The sequence below is a fragment of the Sorex fumeus genome, unplaced genomic scaffold (genome assembly GCF_029834395.1).
Source record: "Sorex fumeus unplaced genomic scaffold, SorFum_2.1 ptg000042l, whole genome shotgun sequence".
NCBI lineage: Eukaryota > Metazoa > Chordata > Mammalia > Eulipotyphla > Soricidae > Sorex > Sorex fumeus.
Genome location: NW_026606099.1, coordinates 10,362,348 through 10,381,520, shown reverse-complemented (window position 1 = coordinate 10,381,520; position 19,173 = coordinate 10,362,348). Strand labels below are relative to the sequence as shown.

The following is a 19,173-nucleotide window of genomic DNA, read 5'->3' as shown; positions in this document are numbered from 1 at the left end:
TCCGTTCCACGAGCGGAGATTGCCTGAGATTGCGTGGATTCATTCCCGGTGCTGGTCCGGAACGGGCTGGGTGCGGGGAGCGCCCGGGCCTGGAGGGCGGGGAGGGGCCCTCCAGCTCGCCCCGAAAGGGAAAGTTCTGGGGCCTTTCAACTTTCCCCGCGGCCTCCCCGCCCCCACCCCCACCCCGGCCTGTAGGCTGCCGGTTGCCACGGCAACGGGCCGGGACAGCTGCGCAGTGGCGCCCGGGCAGCGGGTGGGGGCGGGGAGCTGCCAGCCCGCCTGGCCGGACCTGGGCGGGGGCCCCTCCCGACGCCCGAGGGAGGAAGGACGGGCGAGCCGGGAGGTAAGGAGGGACCCTGCGCCCGCTCCCCGGGGCCCCTCTCCTGCGGGCCCCTGCTGGCTGCCCGGAGAGCGCCCATGCGGACCCTGTTCTTCCTGGCGGGGTGGGGGCGGCCCTGGCCCGGGACCGGCTGCAGCCGACCACGCTCCGACCTGACCGCCGGGCGCCCGGAAATTCCAAGGTGAGTGGGGGCGGGGGTCCCCCCGGAACAGGACGTTTCCTGTTTCTGTCCGCCCTGGAGAGCAATCCCTCTCTCTGGACGGAGCCTGGGGCTGTCTTCTCGATTAATGGGCAGAACCGCTTTGGAACCCCTCGCCCACATTCTTCTGCACGTTCTTCCAAAAAAGCGTTTTCATGAAAACTGTGTTGTTGCAAGGCCGCAGTAGGTGCGAGCGGTTTTGTGGTTGGTTCTCTCTCTCTCTCTCTCTCTCTCTCTCTTTCTTTCTTTCTTTCTTTCTTTCTTTCTTTCTTTCTTTCTTTCTCTTGAGTATGCAGATCTGTTGCTAGGAAGTTTTGCTGATGGAGTTTCCAGTTCTTCCTGAATCAGACCTTTCAGATTTTTGAGAATTCAGAGTATTTGGTTAAATGGAACTTTTCCATGCTTCTTGGCCTGAGCCAGTCTGAGCTTTGTAGTGGCTCCCCTGTTGATGGGAGTGGTCAGCATGGAAATAGTTTAGAGCATGCTGAAAGAAATCTTCAAAGGTGACAGCAGAATAAAAATGGAGTTCAGCTAAGAAAACATTTCGTGCTAATCCCCAGTGCAGACTGTAGGCATCATTTAATATAGTCAAGGAAGAATTCTAAAAGATCGTTGTAGCAACATGGTGGGAATTTGAAGAAGAAAAAAACCTAGACTTTCTACTGAGTACCCCCTAGCTGTGCATATTTCTGAGCTTAACTCAATTTCCATTTGTGTTGCCTTTTTTTCAGCTTTCCTTGAGTCTGTGAATGGTTCCTCTGTGTCTTGAGGGTTTGCGTTGCTGTGAGTGTGGGGCCAGACTTTTTCCTCCTCCTCTACCTCTGGCCCAGCGCCAGTCTCAGTGAGGAGGAGACAGAACTCCTTAAGTCTTGGAATCAGCTGGGCCTTCAGAGTTCACCGAACGGGGCCGGAGCAGCAGTACAGCGGGCAGGGTGCTTGTCTTGCGCACGGCCAACCAGGTTGGATCCCCAGCATCCCGTGTAGCCAGGAGTGACCTCTGGACATTGCCGGGTGTGACCCAAAAGGAAAAGAGAAAAATATAGTGAACAGTCCAGTGCCAATTTTTGAAGCTTCGAACTAAAAATTTTCTCTTCCTTCCCATCCCGAAATGGAAAATGTGGGGTTGAACATTATCATAACAACACAGAGAGGTAAAGCCACTCCTTCAGATGTGCCAGGTGTGGGCCTTGCTTTTGTGAGCTGATGGATGCTCTGAGGGAACCAGCTCGGTTTGTTTGAGGGGAAACGTCCCGTTTCACTAGAAGTATCTTGAAAGGCCTAAAAGGAGGGAAGAGCATTTTGGTGGCTTCTTTTGGCCTTTTATAAGCAATCATTCACTTTGCAGGGAAAGTCTTTAAGTCTGTCAGGGGTTCCTTTCCCTGGAAATGGTAAGTCCTGACTTTGAAACTGACGCAGAAGTGTCTGAACACACTTGGTTGTCTTTTGGAATCTGAAGCTAGAGAAGATAAACATTGTGGCATCAAATGATTTGGGTCTTAAGGAAAGGGAAAGTGGGGCTGGAGTGATAGCACCGCGGGGAGGGCATCTGCCTGGCACGCGGCCGACACAGGTTCGATCCCCAGCATCCCATAGGGTCCCCGAGCACCGTCACGAGTGATTCCTGAGTACAAAGCCGGGAGTAACCCTGAGCATTGCCAAGTGTGACCCCAAAAGCCAAAAAAAAAGAAAGAAAAGGGAAAGTTGTGGGTGGGAAATCAGGGGTTGACTCTTGTTCTTGAATTCTTCAGACCAGCCTGTGGAAGGCCTGAGACCCAGGAGGAGGAAAGGCGCTCGGCTGTTCTGTGGATCCTATCAGAATACGGCAAAGCTGCTGACTCCTCGTGGAGCCTGAGCCTTTTGTCCTTATTTTGCAGGAACCCGGTGGCTTTAGTTCTTCGGCGGAACAGAGTGCGACATGGGAAAGAAAACCAAGCGGACAGCTGACAGTTCTTCTTCGGAGGATGAGGAGGAATACGTCGTGGAGAAGGTGCTAGACAGGCGTGTGGTTAAGGGGCAAGTGGAATATCTGCTCAAGTGGAAAGGCTTTACCGAGTAAGTGCCTTCGCGTGGGCTGGAGGAGTTTGAGGAGCCTGAGTGTCCCAGAGAGAGGCGTGGGTGCGCGGGGACTTGAGCGTTTGGTGGCCGAGATGCCGGGGATGGCGATGGACAGGCAGAGGACCGGACCGGGGAACGGAGAAACGGGAGCCGGGTCCCAGGCTGGGCGGTGGGCGGTTCATTTCTCTCTCCTCCCCGCACAGTCCCGTCTCAGTCGTCGTTTTGGTCACAGTCCCCGCTCTCATAGTACCGTCATCCTAGTCTCCTCGTGGACCTCAAAGTCCTCTCTTTTGTTGTGTCGTCTTCTTCCTCTCGACGTGGTCACATAGTCCCCTACCGCCAATCATGGTCGTCATCCAGTCCACCTCCTAGTCCCAAAGTCTCCAGAGTCTCGGTTCTCGTCCTCGGTCTAGTTGTCGTCTTTCTAGTGCCCTCTTCTACAGAGATCACGAAGGGTGGGGAGACACAAAGGTAGGGTTGACCTTTATCGTAACAACAAGCAAGAGGTAAAGCCACTCCTTCAGGAGATTCAGTCAAGGACAAAATCTCATCTGAGGGTTCAGCACTCCAGGTCACTAGGACATCCGCTCCAGGGCGGGGATTCCGTCTAGGGTGTATTGCTTTCTCCTTTCCTCAGCTAATAATCCACTTAAACAATAAATTTATTTCTTACAATATTTCTAGCAATGTCCTTTTGTGTGAACACAGTAAGAGGTATAATAAGGTTAAAGATGGGCTCTTCCTGGGAACATCTCGCTGTATTTTCCAGACCACAGTCCTCAGGCCAGGTTAGTCTTGCCTAACCCCTTATGCAGTTACTTCATTTTGGGTCATGTCCGTGACCGTGCTCTTAACTTGTAGTTAAAAGTATTATGGCGCTTGGCCTGGCCCATTCGATGCCAGGGTAGCTCACAGCTTGCCCTGGGTCCATCCAGTCCCTCGCCGAGATCCTGCTTTTGGGGTGCCAGGGGCTGGGTGCAACGTAAGCGACAAAGCTTAAAGCAAGTCAATATGGATGCCCAGGAGTAAGTGTTATTTTGGAGTCAGCTGACTCCCATGTTACATAGCACAGCATCAACTGTCTTCCTGTGTCTGTACAAAAAGGACATTGCTAGATGAGCCGTGCAAATGACATAAAGGAAAGAGAAAAGCAAGATAGGATTATAAGTGTTTGAGGGAATTGGGTGTGCCTCGGGGCACTGTTGTGGGAGTGGCTTGATAGACCTAAGCTCCCTGGGGGAGGAGCAAGGACACCCCAATGTTATCCGGAAGAGGGGTCCATGCCCTTGACCGAGTTTGCCGGAGAACCACCTCCATTTCTTTCTCCTTCCTCACTTGCTCTCTTCTTTTTAATTTTTTTTTTTTTTAAGAATCAGAGGACACAGTAATATACTAAAAGTCCCTTCAGGGGGCTGGAGCAATAGCACAGCGGGTAGGGCGTTTGCCTTGCACGCAGCCGACCCGGGTTCGATTCCCAGCATCCCATAGGGTCCCCCGAGCACCGCCAGGAATGATTCCTGAGTGCAAAGCCAGGAGGAACCCCTGAGCATCGGCTGGGTGTGACCCAAAAAGCAAAAAAAAAATGTCTCCTTCAAGTGGTTGTTGAAATGATGGATTGCAAAGGCAGAGTGATTGAGTGATGAATTGATTAGGACTATAGATTTGGGAACCAGATTGCCTGGGTCCAGATTCTTGCTCTGCCAACTATGATAGAAACTGGGTGACTTTGGTAAAGTTCCTCCATCATTTATCCTCGGTAAATAGCGAGAAGAATCAGATGTCAGTAACTGGACAGAGCCTGACATAACTCCAGGGTAGCTGTCGATTACTCCTGCTATAGTGCTTGCGGGTAACTGCTAAAATATATTCATTTACGCAAAGGGAGCATCAGTCCCCTCCTAGCTCGTACTTCCCCCAGAACGATCTTTGGATCTCAGAAGTGTCCTAGAATGAAGTTCTCTTCTTCCCAAGAGAGTAAAGTATAAGAACAACATATTTCCCTCCCCCAACATTTTATCTTGAAAAATTTATTCTAGAACAATAATAATAAAATGGAAAAGCTAAAAATTTTATTCTTTTGGGGGTGTTTTGGGCCATACCTGTCGGTACTCAGGGGTCACTCCTCGTGTGCTTGGGGGGACTGTATGGGATGCCAGGGATTGAACCCAGGTCAGCTGCGAGCAAGGCAAGTGCCCTAACCGCTGTCCTACTTCCCCAGTCCCTCTTTTTTTTTTCTCTTTTTGGGTCACACCCGGCGATGCACAGGGGTTCCTCCTGGCTCTGCACTCAGGAGTTACTCCTGGCGGTGCTCAGGGGACCCTATGGGATGCTGGGAATCGAACCTGGGTTGGCTGCGTGCAAGGCAAACGCCCTCCCCGCTGTGCTATGGCTCCAGCCCTTTTTTGAGAGTGTTTTGATTTTTCAGTTTTGGGGCCACCTTTCTGCTGTGGCTCGGGGCCTCCACATGGTGCCAGGGACCCAACAGTGCTCTCCGGCACGCAGAGCGTGAACTCAGCCCTCTGTGCTCTTTTTCCAGCCCTCGGTCAGTGACACTTACGAGCAAGACGGAAATGTCGAATAGAATATCCATTAGGTACTAAGTAACTTGCTTTACACTGAAGTGCTAGGGTAGTTTATGCTTTGCTTTGAAACAGAAAGAACTGGCACCTATCACCATCGAGGAGGTAGCTTGGAAGGGGGAGTCTGGAGCTGGAAGATGGGCTGCAGGGGTCAGAAGCGCGTGCTTGGCATTTCGGGGCCCTGGTCCTACCTCTGACACGTGCATGACCTGCAGAGCATTGCCAGGGTGGCCTGGTGGTCCCAGGCACCGCAGAAGCCAAGCAGCACCCCCCTTCAGCCCTCCTCTTACATCTCTGCGTAGTGCTAGGAGCTACCCCCAGCCGCCTGAGCACTGCTCGGGAGACTCAGTCCAAATCAGGTGAGGCTGCACACCTGTGCATTTTGCTTCGGTTTCTGATTTTCCCCGGAAAAGGAAGCTTGATACCAGAGGCGAGCGGAGAGGAGCCAAATTGGCTCTTTGACCACAAGAGCCCTTCTGGTCCACAGGAGTATCATCCACATTCAGGGATGGGGAGACTGAGGCTGGAGTGACAGCGCAGTGGGTGGGGCGCTTGCCCTGCGTGCACTCACCTGGGTTTGATGCTCAGCTTCGCATGCGGACCCTCACGCCACCTCACTGCAGCAGCTTTAGAAAGCTCGGAGCGCAGGAAAAGTTCCAGTTGCTTTTTCTGAAGTGGTGGTGGGTCTGGAAGAGCTGGTAGTTTGTTTGTTTGTTTTCTTTCTGGGTCACACCCAGCGATGCTCAGGAGTTACTACCCCTGGCGGTGCTCAGGGGACCCTATGGGATGCTGGGAATCAAACCCGGGTCGGCCGCGTGCAAGGCAAACGCCCTACCCGCTGTGCTATCTGCTGAGTGCAGAACCAGGAGCATTGCTGGGTGTGACCCAAAAAGCAAAAAGAAAAAGAAAAAAGGAATAATAGTATTACAACTTCTTGTAGAGAAGAGTCTGAGACCTAGACCACTATAAAACGGGAATTAAAATAACAAACCTGAAAGAGTTTAGCTTTTGTGTATAGACAGAGCATTCAAGATGTGCAGGGGGCCTGTTAAATCACTGCTGGAAGTACTTGGGTATCTTGTAAGAAGTGACTTGTGAAGAGCATGTAACATAAGTGCTAGAACGAGGGTCAGGTATAAGATTTCTCTGGCCCTAGACCTCGAGCCCAGACTTTTCGAAAGAATGCCAGGCTTTCTTTGGGGTGAAAACAGGTTGCTGTGGAAACAGCAGTACCGGAGTGATGGGAAAAGGGAGACTCCAGTATAGGTCTGTCCTTCCCGGCTCCTACTGGGAACTCACCCCCTGTTCATGCTTTTTTATGAGACTGTTTGCATGACTCTTGGCTTTGATGCTTTCGTTTCTTCTGGGATAAATAGACTTTATGGTCTATAGATCGGGGCAAAGTTACCAAAGAAGAAATGTTTTGTTTTGTTTCGTTTTGTTTTTGCTTTTTGGGTCACACCCGACGATGCACAGGGGTTATTCCTGGCTCATGCACTCAGGAATTACTCCTGGCGGAGCTCGGGGGACCATATGGGATGCTGGGACTCGAACCCGGGTCGGCTGCATGCAAGGCCAACACTCTACCCGCTGTGCTATCGCTCCAGCCCCAAGAAGAAACGTTTTGTTCTTGCCGAAAGCAAGACTTTGAAGGAGAGACTTTTAGACGAAATAAGTTTGTGTCATGCTTAAGCTCCCTTTGCGAGAAGTTAAATCTAGAGTATGACTTCCTCCCCATCATTTTGCTTTCTGTCTGAGTCACGTTTTTGTGGCATGTGTTCAAAACATTTCCACCGAAACATCTCTTTGGGGAGGGCTTTGCACCCACTGATGGATGTTCAAGGACTCCACTCCTGCCGTGCTCAGGAGCCTGCGCAGTTGAGGACCGAACTCGTCTCTCCCGTTTGCAGGGCCTGCACTCAACCCTTGGCGCTGTCTCTGCAGCCCCAGGGAACCTTTGAATACGTTCATCTTGACTCTGGAACCTAAAGACTTTGGCCACTGGCTAGGACCAACGGCAAGGTCTGGTTTAGATTTTCCCACTTAAAAATATTTCTTCCTGGGGCTGGAGCGATAGCACAGCGGCGAGGGCGTTTGCCTTGCCCGCGGCCAACCCGGGTTCAATTCCCAGCATCCCACAGGGTCCCCCGAGCACCGCCAGGGGTAATTCCTGAGCGCAGAGCCCGGAGAAACCCCTGTGCATCGCCAGGTGTCACCCAGAAGCAGACCAGGGTTTTATCCTTTGGCCCCTGGTGCTAGGGATGGGGTGAAGGCCTTTGTTTTGAAGGTGGGCAAGGGGTCTGCTCTGAGCCACGTCACCAGCCCACGGCATTTTCTTGCTTTGAACCTACCGGCAGTTAGTGGTTTGAGTTTCTAATCTAATGCCAAGAATACGGAACGATTTTGTGAATAACAAAAATTTGTTTACTTCCTCATAATACTCACTTGGGCCAAGTTGCAGTTAGGTCTCATGAGGGTTTTCTTCTTTTTTCTTTACTTAAAACTATTTTTTGACTCCCTGGGAATGTAAACAGGACATTGAATTATTATGCTTCAAATCCCGCCTTTGAGACTTTTCCTTTTTATTGTGTGCCTATATTTTAATGACCTAATGCGTCTATTTTAATGATTTAACTGACGTTACTGCATCTTTTGCTTTAGGAAAATTCAAAAACAAAAGCCAACTATCTTCTCTTCAGGATTTACATAGATAGTGGTTCCCAAATATATATAGCCTACTATGTGCTCCGTTTCAGGAAGAAAACAAAAACAAACCCCTCCCCCCCACCAAAATCTCTCTCTTTTTTTTTTTTTTTTTTTGGTAAGGTGAGGGGGTGAGGGGCTTACTCCTGGCTCTGCACTCAAGGGTCACTCCTGGTGGTGTGCAGGGAACCGTATGGGGTGCTGAGTATTGAACAGTGGTCAGCTGCATGCAATATACTATTATTCTGGCCCGGGGAATCTTCCTTCTTGAAGTGAATAGACAGTATGTATCTTCCATATGCACCTTAATCTTTACCCTCCAACCCTATGGGTATAGCCCGCTCTGGAAAAAACTTGCAAAGTTAGCTGTATGTGTGAAAGTACATATTTGATCATTTCTAAAAACGTTTCCTATCTGAAGTTTTAATACCTCTATTGAGGTATGATTTATAGCACATAAAATTAATCAGAAATGAATTAGGGGGCTGGATGATAGTGCAGTGGGTAGAGCAGTTGCCTTGCATGCAGCCAACCAGGGTTCAATCCCTGGCGCACACATGTCCCCTGAGCCCTGCCAGGAGTGTTCCCTGAGCACAGAGCCAGGAGTAAGCCTTTAGCATTCCCCGTGTGGCCAAAAGACCAAAACAACAGCAACAGCGAAAAAAACAACAGGCCAAGTTGGTGAGTTAAAGGAAGTCGGAAGAGCTGTGAAGCCGCATTTCCCTAAGCTCTAGATTTCCCACCCTCGGGGAATCTCTGGTCTGCTGCTTGTCGCTTAAGTTTGTCTTTCCTAAAAGCTTCGGGCAAGTGGAACCAGACAAGGTCAGGGGCGGAGCTCAGTGGTGCCCCCCGCTTCACGTTTGGGACCCTGAGTTTGATTACTAGCTTAGTAGAAGCATGAAAAGATAGGGCCAGGGAGAGGTCGCTCAGGAGGCTGCAGCGAAGCGTGCGGGAGCCCCCGCGGCAGCCTGGAAGTCTTAACTCATGAAGCTGGAGTTGAGCCAGACGGGCCCGGAGCGGGGTACAGAGGGTGGGGCCTTTCCTTGCAGCGCCGACCCGGGTTCGGTTCCCAGCACCCCCTATCTTCCCGTGAGCACTGCTAGGAGTGATCCCTGAGTGCAGAGCCAGGAGTCGCCCCTGAGGACCACCGGTGTGGCCCCCGTCTCCCCCACAAAATGGAGCTGGACAATATAAGTCTTTTACATCTGTTTTCTTGGTGGACAGAGGGTTGGTCTGTCCAACCTGGCAGTGCTCTGGGACTCCTGCCTCTGTGCTCAAGGGAACCCGATGTGGTCCTGGGAACTTGAACAGTGTCAGCCACATGCGAGGCGAGCGCCTAAGCCCTGGGATCTCCCCAGCCCGGCCTCTGGTTTCTTTCACTTCGGATATTTCTGAGGTTCTTGCATGTGGTGGCATGTGTTGATATTTTGCTCTTTTTTCTTGTTGGCTCGGTCAGACCTGGCAATGCTCAGGGATTACTCCTGGCTCTGCACTCAGGAATCAGTCCTGGCAGCAGTGCTCCTGGGACCGTACAGGATGCTGGGGATCGAACCCGGGTCATACAAGGCGAGCGTCTTACCGGTACTCTGTACTAAATCTTCAGCCCCAATATTTTGCGTGTGTGTGTTGTGTGTGTGTGTGTGTGTGTGTGTTGCAAAATAGCACTCCATTGTGGGTCATGCCATATTTTATTCATCCACTAGTTGGTAACGATTGAATTTTCCCTTTCTTTTCTGGGCCACACCCAGTGGTGCTTAGGACTTACTCATTGCTCTGTGCTCGGGGGTTACTCCTGGTGGGGCAGGGGGTACCGTATGTCGAACTGGATTGAACCCTGGACAGCCGTGTGCAAGGCAAGCGCCTTTCCTACTGTCCTGTTTCTCTAGCCACTGAATTGTCTTTCCTATTTTTGCCTATTGAAATGCTACTGTAAATAATTGCGTGCAAGTTTTTGTCTGAACATATTTCCTCCTTTCTCTTGGGAGGGTCCTTGCTCATACTAATTTCCTTCTTTAAGCCTGGGGTTTCTTTTCTCTTTTGCCAGTTTGTCTTCTTTGACTCTTAAAATTCTTGTATTGAATTTTTCCCTTCATTCTTTCCCCTTCTTCTCCATTCCTCTCGCCCAGGGAGCACAATACCTGGGAACCCGAGAAAAACCTGGATTGCCCCGAGCTAATTTCTGAGTTTATGAAAAAGTATAAGAAGATGAAGGAGGGAGAAAACAACAAACCCAGGGAGAAGGCAGAAAATAATAAGCGGAAATCCAATTTCTCCAACAGTGCTGATGATATCAAGTCCAAGAAAAAGCGAGAGGTAAGCCTCCTTCTGTTCCCCGCGCTCTGTTCTTCGGCCTGCCTGGCTGCCTGTCGCCCACCCACCCGCGAGGGCTTTTTGGACTCGTTCTGTTTCGAGTCGACCTCCACAGGGAGGCTGGTGAACAAAGGGGCTTTCGAGCTGTGTCCGTTCACTCTAGTGCCCCCTCCTGGCTTGGGTGTGCAATGGAGCCATAGAATCGATCGCCCTGAAGAAGTGAAATTGCTGTGAAACGCAGCCCTTCTCCAACTTTCCCATAAGCAGGAGACCGCTCTCTTACCGAGGGACAGTCTCTGGTGACACTTGGTGGCTTGATCCTGGCATCGCATGCCGGAGACCTCGCAGGACCTCCTGCTGCAAAGCAGTGTGCGGTTGTCTTTTGGCGAATTGTTTGGGGGCCGTTTTTGGCTTAGCTCAGGGGTGACTCCTGGCTCAGTGCTCAGAGGTTGCTCCCAGAGGTGACTCGGGCTCCATGAGGGTCCCAAGCCTTCTGCACGCGAGGCTTGTGCTCCAACCCCGGGGGCCTCCCTCCAGCACGGTGAGATTTTGTCTAGTGGGGGCCATGCGCTGCCATCCTCTGGTGCTACTCTGGAGTCTGTGCTCAGTGGTACTCAAGGAGACCTGTGCCGAGGCTCAAACCCAGACTTGCTGTGTGCAGAGTCGGCCCTTGGCCCTTTAAGCTGTCTCTGGCTGTCCAGAACACTGAATTTCTTTCTTCTTCGGAGCGGGCAGCGGGGAGGGGACACGCCCAGCAATGCGCAGGGCTCGCTCCTGGCTCTGCATTCAGGGATCATTCCTGGCTGTCCTCAGGGGACCATATGCTGTCCCAGAGATCAAACCAGGGCCAGCTGTGTGCAAGGCAAGCACCAGACCCTCTGTACGATCTTTCCGGCCCAGACCTAGTGAGTTTCTTCAGGACAGAAGAGAACTGACAGTTTAGGGGTTTAAGCCACACCCAAGCCCATGATGGTTGGGGGCCGTGTGGCATTGTCAGACCCAGGGTTCCTGCCGTCAAAACATGCACGCCATTTCGTTGAGCCACGTTCTTGGCCCTCTCTGTGATTGTTGGTTGACTTATTTGGTCCACATGCGTAGTTGGTCACTTTGTCCTTTCTTTTTACGTTAAACCTGGCTCTTTGGGTCGTACCTAGTGATGCTCAGGGCGTGCTCGTGGCTCTGCATCTCCCCGTGGTACCCAGGGGACCAGATGGGCTGGAATTGAACCTGGGTCGGTTGCCCCGTCGCGCCAGCCTCCATCGTTTAATTTTTTATTTTGGAGTCACACCTGGTGATGCTCAGCGCTTCCTCCTGGCTCTGCGCTTAGGAATTACTCCTGGCAGTGCTCCGGGGACCATTCGGGATGCTGAGGATTGAACCCGGGCTGGCCACATGCAAGGCACGTGGAGCCACCGGACTATCGCTTTGGCCCCGTTATTCAGTTTCACTTTCCACCCTTCCCTTCTCTGCTGCTGATGTGGTGGTGGGGGGCGGGGGGAGCACTCACATTCTGGTGTTTTCCCGTTGTCAGGTATCACCCTTGAGTTGCCTGACTGTGGTGCAGAATTGGAAAAACTACAGTGCAGCTGGAAATTGCTTGCAGAGCCAGCGGTCGCAGAAGGCATAACTCGCAGCAGTTGCACTCTGCACCGGGCAATAGTGGGACTGAACCAGGGCCAGAAGGGCGCCTTGAAAACCCGAAACTGCCTCCTCTTGGCTCAGTCAGTGAAGTCCGCAGATCCCTGCGCTGCATCTGGTTTCCCCTGAGAGCACCACCAGGGGTCACTGCTGAGCTCAGAGCCCTGAAGACCAGCAGTGTCGCAGGGTGTGGCTCAGAACCTCCCCAAGCAAAGTCAGATGTCAAGTTCAGGGCTGGGGATGTGTCTCGGTGGAGCAGTGCTGATGGCCTAACCCCCATGAGATCCTGGGTTCGTCCCCCGGCACTGCAGATTAAAGAATGTAGTGTCGGTCTCGGAGACGGACATGGTCTCTGTTTCTTTTTATTTGGAGTAGAAAATTAATTATCTTCCTTTGGAATCTTTTTATCGTTCAGGTTAGAAAGTGTATTTATGGGGCCAGAGGGACAGTAAGGCGCTGGGCTTTCACACGGCTGAGCGGGTTCAATCCCCGGCGCCCCGTATGGTCCCCCTAGTCAGCCAGGAGAGATCCCTGAGTGTAAGGCCCAAGTAAGTCCTGAGCCACTACCCAGCCTCGCCCCCCTCCCCCGCAGTGAAAAGGTGTAGCTGTGACATCTGGCTTGGAGTCCGTGCCCTTCTGATCCTGAACTGTCAAGTAAGGGGCATGAGCGGTGCCTCTTTGGGGTCTGTGTCTTTCCCTGTTCGGGTCATCCCCGAAGGTGCTTGAGGGAGCCGTGATGCCAGGGACCGGACCTGGGGCTCCTAGCACAGCATGCGCTCCAGCCCTTCAAGCCAAGTCTCTGGCCCTTGGGTGCATTTTCTCCCTCTGTGCGCACACAGATAACCCAGCCCCTAGCCTTCATCTCTGTTCGTTCATTTTAAGGTCATGAAGCCTTTGGTATTAAGGACTGTATCATACTCCTTTAAAGTTTAGTCGAAACCTAGTCCGCTCCTAGTCTTCCAGGATCGCTGTCATAAGGCATCCTTAGAGATCTTCATTCTTTTTGGGTACCCGTCAGCATCCCTTCCCAGCCCCGACTGCACCTTATCCTCATGAGGTGATGCACGCGGGACAGGCTTGAAAGCCATCTGCATCCCGACTACGGAGCATCCCAGCCAGTCCCGTTCTGATTTCTTTATTTTGGTTTGGATTTTTTGGGCCGCACTGACTGTGCTCAGGGTTGACTCCTGGCAGCTCGAGGAACCGCAGGGGTTGTTGGATGTCAGACCCAGGTGGTCCGTGTGTCCGGCAGATGCCCTACCTGCTGCACTCCCTCTCTGGCCCCGCATTCAGATTTTTGAGGGGCTGGATTTAGGCTTCAGTGTCTCAGCATTTCCTAAGGACGTTCAGGTCACTCTGGGCCTCTATAAGAAAGGAAATGGGGATAAGGAGTAAAATAGTAGCCCCGACAAGGGAAAGTCGACCCTGGATTTGTGTCGGTTTCCTTGTTTTCCTAATGAATTTTAGTTTTTACAACCTTATTGTTGAAACCGCCCTATTCTGGTGAGGTCTGTATATCATTTTTATAGATTTACCAATAAAGGGTGTAAGAAGATGTTCCTTTCTCTCGGGAGGGGGGCTTCCTTCTTGGTTTCTTTCTTTCTTTCTTTTAATTAGTCCCTTGTATTCCGGCTTTTGTCTCTCATTTCATTTTCTAGCTAGCAACACGGCCCAAGGCTTTGGACTAGCCAGTTGCAACCGAGTAACGTAACTTCAGCCTGAGATTTCCGCTCTTGGCTAGAGGGGGCGCTCTGGGAGGGCGGACATTTGCCCCGCATGTGGCTGACCTGGGTGTGATCCCCCAGTGGTCCTCCGAGCACTGCCAGGAGTGATCCCTGTGTGCAGAGCCAGAAGTAACCCCCGAGCACGGCTGGGTGTGGCCCCCCAGAACAAAACCAAGAAGAAATCTGGCCACTGTGTCGGGTCTTGTTCCCAGGCCGGGCTCTGAAACTGCTGACCTTGAAAACCACCACCGCGCTCGTCCGCGCTTCCGTTGCCGCGTTCACCTGGGGCCCCTGCCTCCCTTCCTGTCGGCAGGCAGCGGGGAAGGGGGTGATTGTATATTTTAAGGTGGGGGGGTCTTGCATTTCTTTCTTTAGACCTCTGCAGAAGAAATTTGTTAGTCGGCATTATGCCTGATTTAAGATTACTGCCTGTGTGATGATTTTAGCATTTTCCTCGCCTCGGCTCCTTTTCAGCAGCTTGGACGTTTTTCTTCCCTTCCCTCCCTATGTGGCAAACGGTTTCCAGCCGCCGGCTGTGATTTACGACTCGGCCCGTGCGCCAGCGTTCCAGCTGTGAGCAGCTGTGCGCACATCTGGGAACCTCCCCTCTCTTAAGCACCCCCAAAAGAGGCTGTGTTTTTGAATCAGTGTCTCCCCCGATCCAGGCCTGGAATTTCCTTCCCACTGTGGGTTCTGGTATCTTTCCGGGGGCCACCTGGACCCCAAATGCTTTTGTATCTCTCAGAAGAAAGCGAGACGAATGTTAGATCAAAGAGATTGTATTATAAAAGTCAGGCTTCATAGGCTTAATTTATTAGGCCAGTCCTTATAAATCTCCGTGTTGCCACTAGATAAGCTCCCATTATCTTCCACAATAAGATTTTCCTTAATGACTGGGCTCGTATAAAATGTTGCCCTCCCATCCTGCCAGTGCTGTCACAGCCGAAACCGACTGTGGACTGTGTCCAGCTCGCCCGATCGCATTTGCGCCAAGTCCGAACAATCCCCTGGAGGATGATTAGTTTTAAATCACCCTCCTGTGTGAGATTTACATACAAGTGGTACTACATGGAAAGTATTGTGCCAGGCGAAATGAGTCAGAAAGAGGGACGGACATAGAAAGATGGCATTCATCTGGGGAACATAAAGTAACAAAATAGGAGACTAACACCCAAGAGTGGCTGAGATTAGTACCAGGAGATTCACTCCATGGTTTGGAGGCCAGCCGCACATGCTAGGGGAAAAGGCAGCTCAGATAGAGAAGGGAGCAACAAATAAAGGGTGTTGGGAGGATCCTCCCAGGATGGGAGAAGCATGCTGAAAGTAGACTATAGTCCGAACATGATTGCCACTCAATACCTCTATTGCAAACCGCAGCTCACCCAAAGGGAGAGAGAAAACAGAAGGGAATGCCCTGCCACAGAGGCAGGGTGGGATGCGGGGGGGATGGGGCGTGGGAGGGATCCTGGGATCAGTGGTGGTGGAGAATGGGCACTGGTGGTGGGATGGGTATTTGATCATTGTGTAATTGAAACCCAGGCACAGGAATTGTGAATCTACAACTGTACCTCATGGTGTTTCACTAATAAAAATAAATAAATCGCCCTCCCGTTCTGTCCTCTGATGCTGACGGCTCGTCCACATCAGGAGGCGAGAGGCCGGGCCTCTTGTCCCCGTCTGGTAGACACTGCTGCCCAGGAGCTGCAAAAGAAATCAGCTTTTTATGTTACTGCCTTGAATCATTTTTACCTCCGCTCTTTCATAAATATTGATGACTGTGAAAAAGAGGTATTAAAAATATTGATCGGTGTTAGAGTAAACTAAACGTCTAAAAAAATAAAGATTGAGAGGTGGCGTATTTCAAGTTTATAAAATGAAAAGGACTGGGGGTGTCACTCGGCACAAAGACAGAGCGTGAGCCTGGCATGTGTGCGGCCCTGGGGTTTAGTCCCCAGGCGCCTGCCCCAGTTCCCTGGGCACGGCCCCCGTAGCAAGAACGTGGGGTTTTGGACTGGAGTGGTAGTGAAGCGGAAGTTTGATCCCTCGCACCTGTATGGTCCCCCGAATAGCACCAGGAATGATTTCTGAGTACAGAGCCAGGAGCACCGCTGGTTATCACCCCAAAACAAACAAACAAAAATGGGGAGGGGGTTCGTTGTTGTTACTTTGGGGGCCACATCATTCAGTGCCCAGGTGATTCGGAGGCCCATACGTGGAAGTTCCCTGCCAGGTCTGCCCTGCTGTCTCTTCAGCTCCACAAAAGCGTGTTGTTGTTGTCGTTGTTGTTTTAAGGAAAGTTGGGGTTTTTTTGTTTTGTTTTGTTTTTTGACTTTTTGGGTCATACCTAGGGCAGTGATCAGGGGTTAGTCTTGGTTCTGCTGCACTCAGGAATTACTCCTGGCGGTGCTCAGGGGACCATATTGGATAGAACCCGAGTCAGCCACATGCAAGGCAAGTGCCCTGACTGCTGTACTATCACTCTGGCCCCCGCAAGTGTTTCTTAAAGCAAAAAAGAGCTTTAGTTCAACTTGGTGGTAATCAGTTTACACTATTACAGAGATGAAGCTAGAGGAACTCCTAGCTGATAACTATAGAAAATGTTAAGGGATATTGCAGTTTTAGGGCCACGCCTCATTCTTTTGAAGAAATACCAGGAGGATGACTGTTTTTATTCTAAAACTGCCTTTTGACATCACTGTCAGCAGCTGAACTTGGTTTTGTATTTCTTCAATTTTCAGCATTGTTATGAATTGACAACAACAATGGTCTTGCGTGATTTAACGTCAACTCTGCTTTGTGGCGTTGGTCAACAAGGAGACTGCTTGTACTTTCTCCAGGCTAAATCCTCTGTTCAAATTCTCTTTGTAGCAAAGCAATGATATTGCAAGGGGCTTCGAGAGAGGACTGGAGCCAGAGAAGATCATCGGGGCAACGGATTCCTGTGGTGACTTAATGTTTCTAATGAAATGGTGAGAGCGATTGAACTTGGTCTGCAATTGTTCCTTTGCCAGCGACTCAAACGTATACAGAAGCCAGGGTGGCAAGACTGAGTTATCAAAGAATCTTTAATGTGGGGCTGGAGCGATAGCACAGTGGGTAGGGCGTTTGCCTTGCATGCGTTCGATTCCCAGCATCCCATATGGTCCCCTGAGCACCGCCAGGAGTAATTCCTGAGTGCAGAGCCAGGAGTAACCCCTGTGCATCGCCAGGTGTGACCCAGAAAGAAGGGGGTAAAATTCTAATGGATTTAAGAAATCCCTGAGTTTTGGTGTTCAACCAAATTTGTTGGCCCACACAGCAGAAAAGGGAAGCAGAACGTGACCCGGGCGACTGTTTGCACAGAGCTGAGTCATTTACCGTCAGGCTCCTGCCTGTGGCCGTGCGGGGGAGCCGAGTGAGGCTTTTTGCTTTCACTTGAGGTCCTGGACCACTGAATAGTGTCTCAAAGAAAAATAGAATTTCAGCAAAAAGCATTAAGACTAACACTGGCCAGGGTACAAGTTCCTTCATCCGGCAAGGGAGCGGCTCGTAGGGGAAAGTGCAGCCGACTTCCCCTCCGTCGGTTTCTCGAAGACAGGATGATTGAGGGTCTGGCCCTCCCTGCCTGTTTCCTAGCGTGCTGGACTCGTGATCTAAGTTCGGTCTCTAAATAGAGAGCTCATGCTGTCGTGCCGCCGAGGACGCTAATGACCATGAGAGTTTAATGGTTTATCTGATTGAAATGCTCTTGGTCTATTTCCTGAAAGCCTAAAGTTGGACCAAGAAAATCAGCAGCGTGTAGAAGAAACTCTATCGACTGCTTTTATTAACACGGCCATGTCTGCTTCTTACCGTTTAATTTCATGTAACAGAGATGATAGTTCAGCGGGCTGAGGGTGGGTTTTGCGCTCAGGAGCCCAGGGTTCGATCCCCGGTGCTACGTTTCTCCCCCGAAGCACTGCCAGGAGTCACCCCTAAGTACAGAACGGGGGTTACCCTTTGAGCACCACTGGGTGTGCCCCTGAAGCCAAAAAATAACAGTAATTGTAGATTGGTTTATAGATTAGCTTTTTTCGCCCACTCTAACCCAAATTTGAGTTTCTTTAAGTTATCTGGCTTTCTGCCTCCTTTTTCCCATAACACTTATCTCTGTGAATTAAATATCTGTTTTGTAGAAGAGGTTGTAATTGTCTTTGCTCACATCTCAGTGGAATTTTAATTTAAAAGAATTGGTTTTCGGGGCTGGAGCGATAACACAGCGGGGAGGGCGTTTGCCTTGCACGCGGCCGACCCAGGTTCGATTCCCAGCATCCCATAGGGTCCCCCGAGCACCGCCAGGGGTAATTCCTGAGTGCAGAGCCAGGAGGAACCCCTGAGCATCGCCGGGTGTGACCCAAAAAGCAAAAAAAACAACCAAAAAAAGTGCTCCAGCCAGTTCCGTGAGGTGTCCGACTCGAGTCCTCCTAAGTCCCTGTCTTCTAAATGGCCGCTGTTTCTTTCCAGGAAAGACACGGATGAAGCTGACCTGGTCCTGGCGAAGGAAGCAAATGTCAAATGCCCACAGATTGTGATAGCGTTTTATGAAGAGAGACTGACGTGGCACGCATACCCCGAGGATGCAGAAAACAAAGAGAAAGAAGCAGCCAAGAGCTAAAGGGGAGGGGCGCTGTCTTTTCTCTTTGTATATAATCCGTTTACCTTCCCGCCTCCTTCCCTCCTCCCACCCCCTCTATCCTAAACACATCCATAAAAAACGTGCTTATCACTGTGTTCCACAGGAGAAATGTTGGTATTGGTTCTCTTGTAAAATAACTGATGGTCTGATTCATGATACGTGTCTCTCCGTGAAGACCAGGCATCCACATGCTGTATGTAACCCCCTCCCTCCGGTTTTTTTTCCTCTGCCCTGACCTCTCCCTTCTGCTCCCCTGTGACCTCTAACTTTTTACTCACCTTCAAGTCTTGATCTTTTCAGAACCGGTCACTTTTTAGATTGGGAGATTTTGTTACAGTGATGATGAATTTGGTTCCTTGAGTTGGTTACTAGAACTTGTTGACGACCTGCTGGCCTTTGTCTTAGATTGTCGGGACGGAAAAGAGGCTGCCCCTCTTTTCCAAAAGCCAACGACGACTGCCTGCTTGTTGGGGTGCCTGCCCTCGGGGTCCCTCCCCCTGGAGGACGCTGGGTTTCTGGAATTGCCTCCTGAGCTGCCCTGTTGGCCCTCGGCTGGCCTTCGGAGGGTTGGCAGTGCTGCACCCAGGTCGGCCCAGGCACCTCCCGGGGCTCCTGGCCTCGTCCATCAGCAATTCCTGATTCTGAGTTTCAAGGTGTTGCAAGTCCGTCATGAAATGACACGATTCTTGACGGTGGGAGATGTTTAGCGCTACCTGCATGAGGATGATGGGGAGGGCGGGAGGGGGCAGTTGTCTCTATTATCACATGTGGCATATATGTATTATTTCCTTCTAGGCCTCGTATTTGGACTCTGTGTAGGTACGAGTGACTGCCTGGTGCTTGCTTGTGCCAAGGTGCTAGGCACCCCCCAGCCCTGCCAACTTTTGTGGCCTCCCAAAGCATTCCTGTTACCAAAGAGGCTTCGGACCCGACCCTCGCTTCTCAGTGGACCTGCGTCCCCGTGCCAGTTT

General features: G+C 51.2%; 1 protein-coding gene across 2 annotated transcripts in view; it reads left to right on the top strand.

Moving 5' to 3' along the window:
* Positions 1–18,646, top strand: part of CBX5 (chromobox 5) — a 39,105-nt gene extending 20,459 nt beyond the window's left edge. The window contains exons 1-5 of one of the 2 annotated variants that reach the window (XM_056120100.1): positions 366–521; positions 2,414–2,591; positions 10,003–10,189; positions 16,417–16,517; positions 18,031–18,646. In XM_056120100.1, the coding sequence (XP_055976075.1) occupies positions 2,455–2,591; positions 10,003–10,189; positions 16,417–16,517; positions 18,031–18,181 (576 nt within the window). In that variant the 5' untranslated portion in view covers positions 366–521; positions 2,414–2,454 and the 3' untranslated portion in view covers positions 18,182–18,646. Of the gene's footprint in view, positions 1–365; positions 522–2,413; positions 2,592–10,002; positions 10,190–16,416; positions 16,518–18,030 lie in introns of those variants that run through there. The other variant, XM_056120099.1, reaches the window with a different exon arrangement.
* The last annotated feature ends 527 nt before the right edge of the window (positions 18,647–19,173 follow it).